Below are 19,642 nucleotides of genomic sequence, written 5' to 3' on the forward strand. Positions count from 1 at the left end.
CATGCAGCGCACGGTATCACAGCAGCTGTCCTGGTCAGCGGTTCCCTAAACTTAATGTTATTTCTTGGGATGCATGTGTGCCTCTCACCCTGTGCGTGTGCTGCCGACCCTGCTGAGCTCTGCCCGCGTTCACCAGCCTCTCCCAGAGTTTGGGCGGCACGCTGGAGACGTGGAAGGAGCAGGTGATGGCGGAGGAGTGGAGAGGAGCCAGGTAGGGAGTGGGCAGAGAGGGCCACCCGGGGGTCTGCAGGTCAATCACAACCAGCTCTTCTTCTAGTAACACGACCAACGCGGACGGCTCGTCGAACTCTGAGAGGCGAGACAACATTTAGACGCTATGACACAGAAATCCAGAGATACTCTGCACAAACTGAGTCCAGCTGCTCACCGTTCTCCTGCTCCGTGCTGTGGACGGTGAAGAAGTCGATGACTCGGGACGTGAAGTCCAGAGTGACGTGCTCTTTGTCCTGTTGGATGGTGAGGCAGTGGCGGTCACCGTAGCTGGCTCGGGGCATCCCGCCGCTGTACAGCAACACCGGAGAGCTGGACACAAGAGGACTTTCATTAACGTTGGTTTGATGTGTCATACAGAACATCCATCTATTAACTATACTGCTTATCCTGTTCAGGGTCACAGGGTCAGCCCAGTCAATCACAGGGCTGACACACACAGACAGACAACCTTTCACACACACTCACAGCTACGGGCAAATTTAGAGTCACCACTGAACCTAACGAGCATGTCTTCGGACTGTGGGAGGAAGCTGGAGTACCCTGAGGGAACCCACGCATGCACAGGGAGAACATGCAAACTCCACACAGAAAGGCCCCCTTCGTCAGAACCGGGGTTCTAACTAGGAACCTTCTAGCTGAGAGGCAGCAGCGCTAACCACTGCAGCACCGTGCAGCACATTAACATAGAAAAACACAGAGCAAATGTTTCCTTTAAAATTAGACATTAATCTGTTTTTTTTAAGATTATTTTTTGACATGCACCAGAAGAAGAAGACATACATACTGTCTTTAAAAATATGCTACCCACACAAAAGCCCGAAATACACACTAACAGAGAGATGTCAGAGTGAGGGGGCTGCACATGGACATGCGCCCCGAGCAGGTGGGGATTCAATGCCTTGCTCAAGGACACCTCGACAGAGCCAGCAACCAGCCCTAATTCCATACTTGGTCTGTACCGGGACTTGAACCGGCCACCCTCCGGTTCCCAAGCCAAGCCCCTACAGACTGAGCTGCCGTCTACCCAAGCGGCGACGGTTGGAGTCGAACCAACAGCCGATACATCGAGGACTTTGCCTCTGTGCATGGGGCACCTGCTCTACCCTAACCATCATCAACAGCTGTAAATGTTCACATCAAATACATTAATTCAATCATACAAATATATTAAATTTAAAAATGTTTGGCAGCACAAAAGGAGCTTTTTGTTTTGTTTACTACATAAACGACCCGTTGATTTTGAGCCAGTTTTGCTCTTTACGCTTTTATGTCTTCTTGGGGCAGGAGACAACAACTTTAACACAATAAAAAAGGGAAAGAAAAAGAATAAAAATCAAAGACAAATAAATATGAACACTAAAATGTATGTTACATATAACGAAAGAAAGATTTAATAGCACTGTAATCCAGAATGGACAGTCAGTCTGCTGGCATCAGATGCACCCGCTCACCCCGTCTGTGTTGTCCTCCACAGGATCTTGTTGATGGCCTTACAGGGAAAAGGACCTGCGTCAGACAAGCACAGAGAGGTTCAAAACTTTCAGACACTTTCAGACAGCAGCAGCGCTCAAAGCTTTAAGTCACTATCAGTCACCAGAGATCACCACGTCCTGCAGATCTGGATGGTTATGTGCTTACACAGACGCCAGCTGGGCAACACAAATAGGAGTGTGTGTGTGTGTGTGTGTGTGTGTGTGTGTGTGTGTGTGTGTGTGTGTGTGTGTGTGTGTGTGTGTGTGCGTGTGATGTACTCATTTCTCACCATATGGGATGGTGGAGGACACTGGCTGGTGACTGTAGGTGTTGCCGTTAGTAACAGCCCACACAGAGTAGCCCCCATCGTTATGTGAACTGACAAACAGGTTTCCAGAGCGTTCCCACACCAGACTCTCCAGCTGCTGCTCGCACACACACACACACACACACACACACACACACACAGAAGAATTACAGCTTATAGATATGTTACAATAACACCGATGTGCTTACACTCTGTAGACTCGTTACCTGCTTGCCCAGAAAGAGCTGCTCTGCGTGGCGGCTGCTCGAATCCCAAAGGACCACCAGGCCTCGGCTGTAGCCAATCAGAATCTTCCCCGGCTGCTGCGGATGTTCCTGAAGCGATTCCACGGGCCCCAAGGATTTCCCACATCTGTAATCATCTGGGAGGCTGGGAAAACAAAACATTACCCATCATCCCACATCTGTGGCTCGTTTGGAGCCCTGCATGCTATGAATTAGACGAAAAAAGGTCAGAACAAGGTTAAATGATCGTCGGAGGAGGAGTCAGCTGTGTTGACGAGGGACAGAATAGTTAATGCAGGCACATTTAAGGAGGATCTACAGTCAGAGAACACTGCAGACCATCAAAGAATAGAGGTGCTTTTTCTAATTACGACCTCTGATGTATACTTCTTCTTCTGCACTAAACAACCCAAAGCAAAAAAGTGTAAGAACGTGTGTATAAAACAAACAGTGCTGAGCTCAAACCATCTGTATAAACTGATACCACCACAGGCTGCTCTTCCAACAACAACAACAACAACAACAACGACGACGAGAGCGAGATCAACATCAAGCTGCTGGAGCTCGAGAAGGAGACATTCCTCTGAGGCGGAGGAGGAATGTGGAGCAGGACACACCCTCGAGATGTCAGAGGATTCCCTCAGCGAGCAGCGGGGAAGAGAGGGGGAGAAGAAGAAGGAAGAGGTGAAGGCAGAAGGACAGAATACAGACAGATCTATGAAGAGCGTACAACTCACTTTCTCTCCAATATAATAGTTTGATTAACAAGTTGCTGTACATTTAATGGCTTCAAAACAAGCGAGCCTGATGACAGAGAAACATGCTTATCTGACTGTATCAGTCCCGCCCCCGCATGCTGAACATGTCAGAGCTCAGCTGAGAGGCTTAAACACAGATGTTCACGGGCTACTTGTGAGAATTGGTATTTTGTTGCAATTTCACAACCCGAAAGTTTGGGAGAGAAATCAGTAAAAGCCTGTGTGGAATCACTCTATGTTCCTCTTCTCCCTAAAAGTCCCCTTTGGTCTCTTCACCGCGGCCATCACGTCCACAACGAGAGGAACAAACTGAGACTGGTAAGAGGACGTTCACCTCAAGGACGGAGACTGTGCCGACGTTCTCCCCGCTCAACCCCAGTTACATAGTTGAAGAACAGGCTTTCTGGGCCTGGAGGAGGAATTCGATTACAATCAAAAGGGATTTTGGACTTTATGGTTATTTAAGGACAAAAAAGTTGCATTATGTTGCTTCAAAAAAATTGCCGAATGATCTCTAGGTAACACTTTATTTGCAGGGGTGTACATAAGACTGACATGACACCATCATAACCATGACATGACACATGAACATGAAGGAGTCTTTATGAATATGACTGTTGTCATTAAGTGTCAATTGTGTCACTGCTTGAGATGTCTATGTGACGACAACTTGACACTAACAAAGAAAACATAACCCTTCAATGTCTTTGTTGTGACAAATAATTATAATGGTCTCATGGAAGCCAAAGACAACACCAGCCACATACGACAGTTGAATGTAATGTTGTAAAGCTGAATAGTTTCTTTAAGTCTGACAGGTTGTGTTGTCATTGTTAATGTCAAGCTGTCGTCACATACAATGTCAACTTTGCATTAAAAATGACATAGTTGACCGGATGACACTTCATCACAAACATAGACATTCATAAAGACTCCTTCATGTTCATGACAGGTCTCATGTCATGGTTACAATGGTGTCATGCCAGTCTTATGCACACCCCTTCAAATAAAGTGTTACCGCTCTTTATTTAGATTTAGCTCTTAACAGCAGAATCACCTTGACAACGGGTTGTAAACACACACTAAGCAGGCAGGAGAATGTTGGCTCTACTTTTTTTATAGTTTATAATGTCCAAGAAAGCTTTTGTATTTTATTTATTTTATTTTATATATTTTATGTTAAACAATTATTGAAACAAATGTCAGATACCCCAAATCATATACAGATTGATTTCCCTGATCCACAGGAAAAGTCCGTCTGTTATCATATTAGAGCAGCTCTTCATCAGAGCGCAGAGTGAACTGACGCTGAGCTGCAGAGTCTGTGTGTCAGCTGCCTGTAAACTCTAAACATGCACGCGATGCTGCGGCCGTCACAGATCATGTTGGCAGGACGATCGAGCCAGACGCTCCGTTAGGCGAGGTCCGTTATAAGTGAAAGTACTCCCGTTATCAGCAGCACCTTGTCCTGAGTGTTTACTTTTAGCAGCTACACCTGCAGCGCGCACACGGCGTGCAGGTGCGTGTCGAGTCGACAGGAAGTAGGAGACGGTGGAAAAGTTACCGTCACCGGGCTGATCACACTCACTAAACACACTTCTGAACATCATTAGAAACAGTTGATGACATACTGTAAACATAACGCAACTGCTGCCCACGAGTCTGTCTGTATTTATTTAATAAAGAAACGTGTCGCTTCAGCTGAACTCTCCCGTTCCCCCTTAGCATAGCTGCTCACTGTCCTTGTGGAAAGATCCGGAAAAGATAGAGAGACAAACAAACAAATAAAAATAGGAGGAGAAGGAGGTGCCGTTTTTTGAGCTCTATGCTGGGGATGAGGCAGAACCATCTCAAAGAGATAGTCGGCCTGTGTGATCAAACACACACACACTTCTGACTGCTGTGGTAGCGCTAACTGAGGAAGATCCTCTCCGGAAGCACAGAGGCAGAAACATTCCCGACAAAGCATTCCATTGTCCCCGTCTCCCCGTTCACAAGTATTTTTAGGGAATCCAGCATCCTGCTACACAGTCCACGGTGATGAGCCTGTGGGTGTCTCTCTCTGTGTGTGTGTGTGTGTGTGTGTGTGTGTGTGTGTGTGTGTGTGTGTGGGCGAACGTTGGAGATTCAGCTGAAACACTTCCCCAACCGGAACACCGTGTTTTGGCAGACGGTACAAAGCCTCTCTGTCTACAACCTCCCCTCCATTACACACACACCCACACACACACCGACACACACACACGCCTTATCAGGGTCCTTGTTAGGCCTCGGTTCTGCCCACTTCCCTAAACAAGCCCGGTTAATGAGGGGTTTGGCCGGGCAGTCAGACAGTCGCGCAGAGGAATGAAGAAGAGACACAACAGCAGCTCTGTGATTCTCTGCCAGTGTGTCGACGCAGGAATGCAGCGAGGACGGCGGCGGCACGAAGAACACACAGACGCACAATGTAACGTTGTGTATGTCAACGTGATAAGCACCAGGTCAAGTTTGTGGGACCACAGCTCTGCTTAGCTCTGCTCATTTTCCAGAGTTCTGCTGTATTACTGAGTGAGAGCTCTTCCCCTTTGCCACATCACCGCACAGAGCTGCTGCAGCATGATGCATTAGCAAACTCTCTTTTGTGCGGGGCTGGTTACATGATGCATTCTTGTCTTACATCCTAAACCTTAGGTTTGTCTTATAATGTTTGTTGTTGATGTTTTTCAGCCATTAAAAGTCCATCCATCCATTATCTATACCGCTTATCAGGGTCATGGGGATGCTGGAGCCTATCCCAGCTGTCATTGGGCAAGACACGGGGTTACACCCTGCACTGATCGCCAGTCAATCACAGGGCTGACACACAGAGACAGACAACCTAGAGCAATTTAAAGTCACCTTTATCCAACTGAGCCTCGCCCACTTACAGCTGGTGTGAGATTATTTTATTTAGGTTATTAATTATCTTTCTGCAAAGTCATTTACGTGACAGTCTCTCACCTCTGCGTGACCTGATCCTGCAGCAGCGTCTGGCTCTCCTTCAGCGAGAGGCGGGGCACCTCCAGGAAGTACACGCCCCCTCCTTCTGTTCCGATGCAGAGCAGGTCGCACGACCTCAGCAAGAGGAGGACGGTCACGCGAGTGGCACTGAGGAGGAGGAGAGGAGACCGAGGAAGAACTAAAGGTGAAGCTGCAGCTCGTTTAAAACTTTTCAGCCCACATCATACAGAAAACATTCACCGTGAAGGAGTCGCATGATAACACTTGTTGGTCTTTTCATTTCTGCTTTCAACATTGTTTGTAAAAACTGTAATATAAGGGCTCTAATTTACCTGCAGCTCTCGATGCCGGGTCTCCCAGGGAGGCTGTAGCTGCCCACTTCCTGCAGACTGACCACGCCCTCTTTCTTAACCCCTCCCACCTCTCTGGGGACCCCGGCCACCAGCTCCCACAGGTGGATGGTGTTGTCGTCCAGCAGCGACAGCAGGCGGCCCTTTAACAGAGCAATGGGAATATTAACTTCACACTTTACTGTCATCACTATATGGGGGGGAACAATCTTCAGGAGCTTACCTGACCAGGCAGGAAGTGGATTTGAATGACAGCTGTGGTGTCTCGGTGAAGTCCTGTGAACTCAACACCAGGGGCCCCGTAGCTGTGAGGGTCCGTCAAGGAAATTCACAACATAGTGGAAGGACTAGATAAGACATCAACCAATGGAGAGTCAATACAGCCAGCACACCATGTTAGCAATAATTACAACTTTCATAATTCAAACTTTAGTGCAGTTTTCTCAGTAGTACTAAGACTGTAATTTGATGCAGGTGATTTGATGTTTGTTTCTTTCCAAAATTATATTTATAGGGGGTTTTTTTTAGAACACAGCAGACACACATTTAAAGGTCTACACACCTGCATCAACACAAACAAAGCAAAAAACAAGAACAGATATAAAGAAAACACAAAACATCCCATATGATTCTTTTGTAGTGGTTATTCTGAATAATAATATATTATTTTTATGCATCACATCACATTCTCAAGTATTCATACATCTTGGTTGGTGACCTTCAAGATATTTAATAAACTGCCCCCATATTCTAAAACAGCGCTGTGTTTTCCCCTTAGTGGCATAAGTCAGTTATTAAATGGTTAAACAGTTGGAAGACGTTTAAACAAACGTCCAACTGTAGGTGTTTCAGTGCTTTTCCAGGCTGTCGCGATACAGTGTGTAGCCTGACGTGAGCACAAAGTAACTGGGAGGGAATCGCACAGTAAGTTACGATGCGATACGATACGTGGCGCACAATAACGGTAATATCTGTCATAATTGATATATTGCAAGACAATCATATAATGACACATCACGATATCTGATTAACTTCTTCGGTTGCTTAATTTCCTTCATGTTATAAGTAGCACCCCGTGGAGTCATGAAGTAGTGACACAGAGAGGCAAAAGGTGGAAGTCGTCCTTGGATAAATGCCCGAGTGCAGACAGGCACCCAACAGAGAGAATATCAGATACAGTTAGTTTGACCTTTTCCAAGAACTGCAGCTCCAAAGACAGAGGAATAATGTGCCTTCTTCTGACCACATTTAAAACATAAATCAGGATTATTATTATCAAAGCGATGTAATAGGGAGGGGGTTATGTACGTGCGCATAATCCATTTAAATCGCATCAACTTAAACGTGATGCTGATCGTCTGGCTTCCAGTCGTCTTCAGGGACTTCTACCTCCAAGTCACTCGACCAAGCTGACCTCCTGTTGTTGGAGGATTCTCTCGATGTATCAACAAAAAGGAAACCCTGCCGCGACCTTCAGGATGATCTAGTGTGGCCTTTTCAAGGCTCGACAGGGGAGGTCTGCAAGTGGATTGTTTAAGTGCTGTTAACATGTAACTCCTAGTCTGTAGGTAGCAGTTCATTGTCACTATACATACCACTCCTTTTGCTAACCCCTCTCTCTGCCCACAATCTGTTTGTTTCTAATAAGAAGAGATTAAAAGGAATGTAGGAGAAGATTACATTACACAAGAAAATTATTTATATATAAATACATGCTGGCACTGCCACACTGTGTTCACTGCTTTATGGAGAAGCCCACCTCCTCACACCGCATTAAAGCACTTCCTCTAGAAACATCCTCCTCCCTCTCCTGATGTAGTCTAGAGATCGCAGTGCAACTATTAAGAGTGGAAACTGGTAATTCAGAGCTGTAAACCAGTCGACACACACTGGTTAGGTGTAATAGCAGGGGAGAAATTAGAACACTTTAACAAAGCTCATAGTAATTACCAACAGCAGATGACGCACATGCTCCAAACCACCACTGTGTTTGTGTGTAATCAGAGCGATCTTCACAGAGTCCTCCCTCTGTTAGTCCAGTAAATGAGGCTGAGCTGATAAAATAAAAGGCCTGTGACGCCGCGGACGCAGATAGGCTAAATTAGTCTAAACTGCAAAACGGCGCACGCACACACGCTTGTGAGCAAAACCCACACACTTCAGCGCACTGCTTACATAAGCCTGTAGGAATGTGGATTAAAAATGGTGAAAAACAGGGGGAGTTCTGGTGTTTGTGTTCGACTGTGCGCAGCTGATTCTCTCCTCATCGCTTTGTATCATTACGCATCCTCTGCTTTCTAACAGACCTCCGAGTTTCAACACTAACATTCCTCCATAGTCTCCTTTCCCTGCTTCGCTTCTTGGTGTTACTCGTCTTCTCGCTCCTCTCCATCCAGCTCTGAACTCATACCTGTTTCTTCTCCAAGCTTAACCCCCTCCTGTCTCGTTCCCTCCCTGTCTTTATTCCCTGCAGGCCCGGCGCGGAGATACACACACGCCTGGGTGATGAACCACCAGCGCAGGCTGAGAGAAGCTGAGAGATGAATTAAGCAAAGCACAATTAAAGAAATATAGTATTCTACCCCTCTTAAGCACAAGGTTTACATTTTGGGAAATACAGACTTAATTTTCTTGCTAGTTAGCTTAGCATAAAGACTGGAAACAAGGGAAAACGGCTAGCTTGATTGTGCCTAAAGGTTTTAAATCCCCCTACTGTCAGCTCTAAAACTCTAATGTTACATCCCCTTTATTGAAAATTAAAGTGTAAAAAAGCTTTGTCGCTACATGTGGTTGGTTTTCTGCTAGGTGCAGTGAGTCTCTGCTTGTTGTCAACACTCCTCCAGCCTGGAAGAGTCCAGCAGCTAACTTCCTGTAACAACTAAACGTTTGTTTGTTTGTTTGTTTGAATTTTGGGGTTATGGATCTCACACCAGAGCAGAGCGGAGTGCTAGCCCCAATTAAAGATTTTCCTAGATGGAAAATAGCCATGTAGTTTAGGACATCAGTGGTCTAGTTTATGTTGAGGCAAGTGATTAGCAAAGCGCAGAAAAAGGAACCCCGCTTCCCCCCTACAAGTAGAAAACTTAATCTATGTTAATATCGCACAGACATATGCTAAAGCCCACAAGTTTAGTTTAAGAAAACAATGCATGTCCGGTAGCGGTGGGACAAAACATCGATACGGCAATATATCGTCGTCCTGACTCGTGCAAAACAATTATTGATGGGCTGGCGCCAAATATCGATTTTAATTTATTTGGTGCTCTGAACAGATCTCCCCGTCTCTTCTTCATGACTCCTCGTGGTGACGTGAATGAGGATAACGTGAACGGAGATGAATTGGCCAAAGAAGAAGTTAATCAGATATCCGGATGTATCATTATTAAACGATTGTCTTGCAATACATCAATTATCGCAGAATCGCCGTATCGTGATGTTATCGCAGGCAACGTATCATGTATTGTATCGCGAGTTACCCTGTGATCCCCACCCCTAATGTCCCGCGTCATGCATTCACACTCAGCATCTAAACATTTAGAGATAGACGTCAACTACCCTCAAATTAGTTGGGTGTCAACTGCGAGGTTATTTAGAGCAGAGGTCTGAAGAAGGAAAGAGGAGCGAGGTAAGTCTGGTTGATCTTCTGCATATTTTGGAGTCAGAAAAAACAACATATTACAAACAGGTCCTTATGAAACATCAGCTTATACGCACACTGCTATAAATGTTGATTTATCACACGTCATGTAGTCAGCGTAATATTGAACAATGTTTCATCACAGCGCAGGTTTTCCTCACATCCTGCAGCACAATGTGTAGCAGAGAAAATGTACGTTTGGGTTTCATGAGTACAATTAGTTTAGTTTCCTTTTGCTCACTCGCAGCACATCTGGAGCTAAACAAGGCTCGTCCTGCAAAGAACAAAACGCTGCAAACAAACACGAAAAGCCAAGATGGCTCATCAGTGTCCTTTGAAAATCTGCAGATTAAACACGAAGCGAAAGCAAACACACATCGTCAAGGTTACTTCAAACGGAGTAAGAAATACTCGAGAAGTTCAGCCTACAGCTGTCCTCGAATCCTCCCTGCTACATATGGACAGCCCAAAGTGTGTCAATCACTGACTGAAGAACACAGCAAAGGAAACTGGAATCTGTTGTGCTGCTGTGAGAAGAAAGAAAAGAAAGAGAGAAGAGCTCCTCAGCTGTGTGGAACACATCAGAGGGACTGAAGACAGATGGAGGGCAGCGGTTTGTGTGTGTATCCCAGCTATGTAGCGCTAACCACAGCGCAGTCACTAATCCATACTGCATCTCCAACAAATTCAAGCTGACTGGGCAAGAAAGGAGCGCAGAGCAGGCTGTCACTGCATGGGGAAGAATACACACATTTTAAATACACACTTCCTGTCCACGGTGATGTCAGAGGACAGCTGGTGGAGGGTTTCCTGGCGATGATGTCATCACCTCTTTACCAGGCACAGCTGTAGATGGAGTCCCTCTTGCTGTGTGTGTGTGTGTGTGTGTGTGTGTCCCTCCTCTCATTTAAGCTACATCTCCCACGTGAGTGCTAATTGGCCAACCTAAGAGGTCGCTAACAGTAGTTAGCAGATGTGTGAATGAACGTGTGAATGTCTCACGCTGCTTCCCTCCTCTGCAGCAGCCAGGCAGCCAGGCTGTTGTGTTACATACAGATACAAAGTACAGTATTCCTGCAGTTTACAGGCGTTTGGATCCAGGAAGTGTTACGAATAGGACACTGTGGTCGGGAGAAACAAAAGTCAAATGTCTGGAAGAGAAGAAGAAGAAGAGCTGGTCCCCCGAAACGGCTCGTCGTCGGTTGTTTGAGATAATTCAGGTTCACAATTAACCGACTATTAATCCCGATCATAATCCCGATAAACATGACTGACGCAACACTGATGTTCGTGATGGAGAGGTTTTGGCTTCACTTTTAGGGGAGCTGACATGTCATGTCGTGAGTGCCTATTTCTCAGCGGTAGTTTAGAGTGGAAGAGTAAACAACAGAGACCGGTGTTTCGGTTCAATGAGTGACCATGATAAATGGCCACTTTCATCCGAATGCGTCTGTGGTTGTCGTAGTTTTACGTCTTTGAAGTGCTGTTTGTGCAAACCAGAGACTGTATAAAAAGATGAACGACATGACAGTTCCCGAAAAGTGATGCCAAACCCTCTCTATCGCCCCCTGCTGACTGGCTGCAGTATAGGTCATAAAGCCCGCCTCCTTCATGTTAACAGATGGGACATGAGTCAAACTATAAAATCAAAATGCACGCCAAATAAATGTTTCTCAAACATGGTTTCTGTCATTATAGTTAGTTCTTATCATGTTGATTTACATCCAAGTGTTCATTTTTCTCTGAAGTTTACTTTAAATTAGTTATTTGATGCTGTAAAAAGGATGATTGACAGCTCTGATGACTAATCCGGCTCCTGCAGCCGATCTGTTCCGGATTAGCAGAGTAGAGGAGGAACGGCGAGAGGAGACATAACTAAAACAATCACTACAGTCATTGAAGTTTCCAAATCTGTGAACGTCTGCTTCAGACCAACACAAGAAGCTGTTTGTTCTGTGTTTTGGTTAGCGGAAGTGCACAGACTCTGGCTCCAAATGACACTAAAACAGGAAGAGAGCAAGTCACTCATTAAACCGAAACAGCGGCCCCTCGCTGAACTAACTTGTTCAACCAGCTGAAAAACAGCACAAAGTTTGTACATGAGTCTGAATGTAGCACAACATGAAAGTGAAAGTGTTGCTGTGTTTATTTAAAAGTGAAAATACAATACAAAAATGTCCCAAACATTAAGAAATAAATAATCCTGACTATCATGTACCATAATTCTGCAGCTCTACAGCGATCTCTCAGGTAGTTGTTTAGAAACACTCATACTCAGTTTAAAGTGGTGAAACTGCCGTGCCGCTAGCGTGACTAAAACTCCTGATCAACTTCAGTAAACGATGAATCTGCCATTTTTTAAACATGCCACCTCGGGACATGCTTCAATTTCAGACACGTGGATAAAGTAGAAAAAAAGGCAGATGAAAGGAACTGCTGCAAATTCTCTGAATGCCCCGACAGGAACATCAGAGGCTGTTTCCACAGTTCAAACACACACATGGGCACACACACATGGGCACACACACACACACAAACACACACACACGCGGCTCTGGCAGGCCAATGCTTAATACAGAGGTGACTGAAAGCAGTAACTAAAAACCCTCCTTAATCCAAATTCTGACATTAAAATTGACGAGCGTGTCAGTCGCACGGCTGGTCCGTGCTTTCATGTTCACCGTGTGCAGGAGGTGTGTGCAGACGTCGGGGGAGGACGTGAAGCATCTGAAGGCTGAGGAGGCTTTAACCAAGGAGAGCACGGCAGACCGACGCCTGCGAGATCAGGCCAGACAGGGAGACGTGTCACTGAGGGTCACCAGCCAGGACACACAGGAATCATTAAAGGGGAAGTACGTTATATCTTAAACGTGGGCCGTACTTTAAGACGGCTGCAACTCATCCCTGTGATCAAAGTACATCCACTAAAAGTGCTTTATTCTGCCACTAGCAGCTTTGGAGTATTAAGAGTCTAAACACCGAAGAAGGATCTCACACAATCAACATGAATCAACATGGCCGACATAAAACTTTGAGCAACCTGTTGAACGACTCTGTGGTTTAAAAGTGCTGATCTGTGTAAGGAACCCAGTCAGCGACCTGCGCGCTCTAAGTGAAACGTGCAGAGATTTGCTCTGTTGCTCACCAGAGAACCCTGAAATGCACACAAAGGAGGCCTACAGTAACTCATAATAACTGAATCGCTGTGTCTTCTTTACACACACACACACACACACACACGATTGCCCGGTGATGCAGAGAGAGAGAGCGTTAGCAGGGATAAAGCGATTTCACGGTCTGAATACAGACAAACAGAAGGCATTGTCCTCTGAGCGGACACACAGCCAGCACACCCTCTACACACACACACACACACACACACACACACAAACGTGACAGAAGACTGGGATGGACAGGAAGTGAGTTCGGTTTGCTGGGCCCAAAGATGAAAGTACAAGTTGACCACGAGCAGAGAGAGAATTAGACGACCTACAGCGGAGACAAAGACAGAAAGAGTCGACACAAGTTTTAGGTCTTAACTTCTGAAGCCTTGTGTGAGAGCATTTTCTTTATTTCCCATTCTCTGCTCACATTGCAACACACACACACACACACACACACACACACACACACAAACACACACACACACACACACACACAATCACTAACTCCTCAGACGTCTGGCAAAAGGCAGCCTACAACAAGACAAGCCAAACAACTCCACCCACCCACTAGAGAAACAATCCTGTCTCATTTGCATCCTCTCCCTCAGCTAGTACCTCGACGCCTCCTCACACCCTCTCCTTTCTGTCCCACTCGCTCGCTGCACGCCCCCCCTCAACCAGCCGCAACTTTTACAATTTTTAAGTTGCTTCAATGCGTGAATGACCCGTACTCCCGTGATCCGCCTTGTGTTATTTGTGCGATTCTCATCTTGGCATTGACTTTGTTTGTAAAGTCATTGCGTGAAATATTTGCTGCACTTCTGGTCGGATGAAACCGTTGGGAGAAAGAGAGCGGCCTTCTTTCAGATAATCAGGATGTTTACAGACATTTACGGCCCCCAGAGGATGACTCTGACTGACTTTGGTTGTCCTCAAACGTCCCCTCCATTTACTTAGTTTGGTAGAGACAGTCTTGTTCCTCTCATGATGAATCGTTATGTTCGAGTGGTTTTTTACTCATTCAGCAAAAGACAGTAACTTAACAGACATCAGCCCCTGTTACTCTGCCACTTCAAGGCGGGACTGTTGCGCCTCTGTGTAAGGCATGGCATGTGGATTTAAGATGAAGTCGGAGCGGGATGGCGAGTGAAGGGAGTGGAATATAGAAAACGTATGCCACTGCATGTGTAAACTAACTCGCCATAAAAGATGGCTCCAACTAATTTATGAAGCAAAACATTGACAAACTCATTTTGGACGCGTTCTGAGGAATCTGCTGTTGGGGGAGGAAGGAGCTGCTTCAAGACATCTGTTACGCCTCGTCTTGTACGTAAAACGCAGGGAGGTGGACGGTCCCGATCAGGCAGAGCGACTTTAGCAGCTGGGGGCGGATTTTTTTTACGTTGTTTTCAGTGAGAGGCTTGCTTTTTACACGCTGCTTTTGCGTTTTTGAGGAAACGCTCCGAGCGCCTCGAGTTGAAAAAAGCGGCAGAAAAGCGCCCGACGTCAATGGCTTCCTCTCATTGTCCAATCGGATGAATGGAGAGGCGGGCCTTCTGTGGGGGGGTGACAGTAACGGTTAGGTTGATGATAATTTTTCAACAGAAAAGGCAGTGCGGTGCGCCCTGGTTTTACAGCTGGCCAAACGCGCTTTGTCTGATCGGGACTGAAGCTGTGCCGCCTCTGAGACATCGGAGGAAGTAACAGAGGTGTAACAGCGCTGTTTGTTTTCACGCTGCGCACCTTTTGCTTCCTCAGTGACGCAACGCTGTGTAAAACAACGGCCAGGTGAGCTTCGTGGCGCCGGCTGTTGCCAAATCGAGATGTAAAAAGAGCTTTTATTTAAGTGAAATCATTGAGATTTAGATTTCAACAGGCCTATCAGAAGCAGCGACACTGCTGGGAGCTGATTTTAGTGTTATCATAACTTTTTTTTAAAATACAGCCAGCAAGCATCAAGCTGGCACTACTTTATTCCTCCCTTTATTACGGTAACCCATCTGTTCAGCTCTTCAGAGACTCAGTGTGTTTACACGACTCTGATGTGTCAGTTTCAGGTAAATGGTTCCTCTCAACTCCGTCATTCAGCAACCTCAGAACTGAGTCCAACTTGGTGAGAGCACACACCCTTCATCCCTGCAGACCGGTCCCCCAAACTAAACTGGACGAGTGAGTGTTTGTGTGAGAGACAGAGAGAAAACATGGCAGGAGGAGCGAGGAGAGAGTTTCTGTGGATGATAAGAAGCTAACAGAGTGAGCAGAGAGTGTGCAGTGTGTGGGTGAGAGGAGAAGGAGGGAGGAGGAGGTGGAGGGTGGGAGGATGGGTGAGTCTGCATCTTTAACTCTGTTAGAAAGCCACCACACAAACAAATATTGGATGTTACACAAAAGACCAAAAATAAAAGAATGTAAGTTACATAACGATGTGTTGTACTTTTACTACAAAACCAGTCTCCAATCCAGACCACAGTCTGAGCATGGAAACAAATCAATGCGACTTGGTACAAATAAAAGGCTGGTAATAAAAGCGGGCAGGAAGCTGGAGCTCCGGGCTAACTCACAGGAGTTTTGTGGCAAAAAGAAAAGCCATGAAGAATTCACTGCTTTCAAGACAAGCTTCAAAAATCAGCAAACTTCCAGATAAACATCTCTTAAAGTGATGCTTCCTAGGAGCCGTACACCGAGACGTCTCACTGGTGTTACGTGCAGATTATGATGCGCAAAATGAAGCCGCAACCATGTGACATCATCAAAGAGCGACCGCAAAACACTATCAACAACTTAACTGTACAGAAATGCGACAGACCCAAACAGGGCGACCACGCAGCGCTGTGTGTGTGTGTGTGACCTACAGGATGTCACACAGACAGAGGGGGAGCTGACAGCTGGAGCACACACACGAACGCACGGATCAAAGCTGTGTGTGTGTGTGTGTAAATATTAGCTCGTCCTCTTGCTGTCGATACTGAGCAGAGTTTCAGTGTGATTCAGCATGTACAGGATTGTGCAGATAAAGTCTCGTCACAGTCGTAGTGTGATTCACTTTGTACCCAGAGCTGATGTATCTCTACTAGGCTGCACATATTTAAATGAGCAAGTACAATAAAAAATGTCCCTAAAGTTAATAAATAATCTTTCTCCCAACAAGCTCTGCTGTCTGACGAGCAGAGCTGCAGACTTTTAAAACCCTCCAGTCTGCACGCTCTTCTCATCCCAAGCAACTGCGCTGGTTGTCTTGGAAACCGATTCAAAAGCTTCCTTTATTAAGACTAGAGCCCGCAACAAAGCTCTTACTCACCCAAAGTGGACACACACACACACACACACACACACACACACACACACACACACACACACACACACACACACACACACACACACACACACACACACACACACACACACACACACACACACACACACACACACACACACACACACACACACACAAATGAGGGTTAACCCAGGGCAGCTCTACACGCATTCTTCAACAGGAGACAGACTCCCCGAGATCGCTCCCACCACCCCCACACACAAAACTCCACCACATTGTCCCCTTCCCTCTGCCGAGCCTCAGCCTGTGGTCGAACCGAAACTCTCAGGGCGTAATATGACTCTGCCTTTATAAACATGCAAAGTGGGAGAGACGGAGGGAAAAGGAAAGAACAAGTATAAAGTGGAGAACGTGTGAAGAGGAGGAGAGGAAGTGAATCGTGCGAGTTTAACAGAAACTCAAAGAATCCGCTCTGTTTGTAAGTCAGTCGATAACGTGTGCGTTAACTCTCCTCGGCTCAGTGTCTTCACTCCTGAGCTGCTCCGACCGCTCGGCACACTGTACACCGCTCTGTGTGAGAGAGGCAAACCACACATCTGGCACTACAGGCTGGAAGAGTGTGTGTGTGTACTTCTAGGTCAAACCCAAGTCAGCCAGTCTGTGAGATTATCAGGGAATGTGGACACACACGCAAAAACATACCTGTTGATAATAGAGGCCATCGGTTCAACCGAAGCAAACCTTCAGAGTGAAACTAAGGTAAAGTTTGACACCTGACACTGAAGGGATCACTCCATACGTTTCTGTCTTATCGTTTTCGATAACTTAGGTTAACACACTGATTTTCCAGGAATTCCCACAGCAGCTGGGACCTTGTATAAAAAGCAGGATGACTCGTCAGAGCTTTGAGGTTGTGGTAATGTTCTGAGGGTTTGGTATAGTGGAGTCACTCCTCTGTCTTCGCTGCCTCTGTTTATCTCCATCTCCCCCCTCCTCCATTTCTCCCTCCATCCATCTCCCTCTGGGGTGCAAGTGCCTGGCACCACCAGCCTCTCTCTCTCTCTCTCTCTCTCTCCCTCTCTCTCTCTAAAAGCTGCGTCTCAAAGAGTCGATTCTCCAGTCTGATGCATCTGCACAGAGCACACAAGCACAGCCAGCCTCCCTTCACTTACTGATGCGTGTGCACGTACTGTTTAAACAGCCAGGAACGGCTGCAGTGAGCATTCAGACTGAGACACTGGACTGTTGGTGCTGATAAATCCTGTTACATGCAGGTATGAAAGAGACCAGGGCCCAACTCTACACACTGCTGGCAGCATCCAGTGTATCATCATTAACTGTTTCACAATTTTTGGATTGACCCTCGTGGTGCACCGTATTGTGCTAGGGGTAATCCAGCCGGGCGCAACCTTCCTGAGGCCGACTTTTAGGAATGTGTTGGCATGTAGTCGGTGTAGAACAACCCATAAGAAGGAGTGAAGATCAGGGAGGAAGTACAGCTAAGAGATGATTCACACAGAAGTGGCGCTTCACAGATAACAGGCTGAGGAGAGATTGTTCTTGTTTGACAGCAACGCGAATACGATGAGCGATTGCCACAGGTAGTGGACCAGCAGAACCTGCGCGTTTGTGGTCAGGACTCGGATGAATATCGCTAGGTTTTTATCAGTATCAGTAACAATACTCTGATCGATGCTACTCTCAACTAAATGTGCCTCTGCAAGGCGGGTTGTAACTGGGGTTAAAGGCTGTGGTTCTCTCCCTACAGTACAACAGTTAACATGAACAGTAAATGTGGTTAAAAAAGGTGGTTGTCTGGCTGTCATGGCAACTTAAAATTAAAACTCAGGCGAGCTATCAGGAGCTAGCATGCCTAAGCCAACTGGACTCCGCTTAGGTAAAGCTTTAACAGTAACCATGGCAACCACTCTGTGACATTCTGCTGTTTGTTCCCGTGTCATTTTCACTCGTTTAGCGATGGGCGCCTGACTTCTGTAGCCACTGCAGATGAAGCTGGGGCTGCTGCTGGACTGACGCTGTCAATGGATTGAATTAGAAGTGCTAACAACAGTGACTGAATAACTACAGGCTTATTTATAAGAACCATGTGTTTTAACTGCATTTTTAGTTTGTCTAACTCAATCTGCAGCTCTGCCATGGGAGCCACCAGGACTCGGAGGCTGCACTGAGGACGTACTAGCAGTAACGCTTTATGGGTTTGTAGTAATTGCATTGTTTTAAATGACATTTTTTATGCATTTTTTTATGGCTGGTTAAAACATATTTTGGCTGGTAAATTCGTTCAGGTTTCCAGCTTTTGGCAGCGAGAGCAAAAAGGTAATTTTGGGCCCCGTTTGAGACAAACATGCAAAACAAACACCCTGAACTGGTGCTTTAAAACATCCAAGCTGTTCATTTTCCGGGATGATGGTGCTCGACTTGTAAACAACAATAAACCTACAACAACACAGCAGCAGACTGGCGTTCCCTCTGCTATCAACAACAGAGACATCACAGTAATCATGAGATGGAGATAAGTGACATCAATAACATGACACAGAGTTGAGTCATGCGGACAGAGAAGAGCCTCCACACTGCTGGAATTTCTGACACAACCGACGCCTTCGGCCAAAAGATGGTTTTGTAGCGAGGTTTTCTCCAGAGACCGAAACTCAGAGCTCCGACTTCCATCTGTGTCGCTCAAACAGGCTCAGTCCTGCGCCAGCAGAGAGCCGGGGTTGGGGGTTAGATTCTGACTGACCACAAGCTCAAATACGCATTTATGGCATGCCAGGACTCCGAGGATGAAAGCATCTGCCAAATGGCGTGTTGTTGTTTTCATAGCTCTGACTGTTTAGCTACTAGAGGATGTGGTGGTGACATCATGACGACGGAGGCGGGAAACAAACTGACTGTTTAGAAAAGGAAACTTTGGGTGATCATTATCATGTCTGCCTGTAATCTGTCTTTGAAATAAGTTTGGCAAAGTTAAGTGTTGTTTTGCAAACGGCCTGGTCATCAGTACTAGACCCTCTTTTGAAACGAGCACAGATATGAAAGAGTTAGTTGGCAGAGGAAGAATGAACTAGAATCACTAGTTAGCTTGTCAAGCTTGTCAAGCCAGCGTCTTGTTTCCCATCACTAATCTACAAGAAAAGCTCGTCTGATATCACATTAGTGCAGCTCTTCGCCTGAGCACAGAGTGAACTGACCGCTGT

General features: G+C 46.2%; 1 protein-coding gene across 1 annotated transcript in view; it reads right to left on the reverse strand.

Moving 5' to 3' along the window:
• The window catches only part of llgl1 (LLGL scribble cell polarity complex component 1), a 38,836-nt gene that overhangs the window by 14,398 nt on the left and 4,796 nt on the right, over positions 1-19,642 (reverse strand). Inside the window, exons 3-10 of the mRNA XM_069676215.1 lie at positions 6,573-6,654; positions 6,332-6,492; positions 6,000-6,146; positions 2,242-2,404; positions 1,997-2,132; positions 1,686-1,740; positions 389-543; positions 89-309 (exon numbers count right to left, since the gene is read on the reverse strand). Of these exons, the coding sequence (XP_069532316.1) occupies positions 89-309; positions 389-543; positions 1,686-1,740; positions 1,997-2,132; positions 2,242-2,404; positions 6,000-6,146; positions 6,332-6,492; positions 6,573-6,654 (1,120 nt within the window). The remainder of the gene's footprint in view (positions 1-88; positions 310-388; positions 544-1,685; positions 1,741-1,996; positions 2,133-2,241; positions 2,405-5,999; positions 6,147-6,331; positions 6,493-6,572; positions 6,655-19,642) is intronic.

The sequence above is a fragment of the Semicossyphus pulcher genome, unplaced genomic scaffold, assembly GCF_022749685.1.
Source record: "Semicossyphus pulcher isolate SPU_LCO1_2020_fin unplaced genomic scaffold, fSemPul1.0.p SCAF_25, whole genome shotgun sequence".
Classification (NCBI taxonomy): Eukaryota; Metazoa; Chordata; class Actinopteri; order Labriformes; family Labridae; genus Semicossyphus; species Semicossyphus pulcher.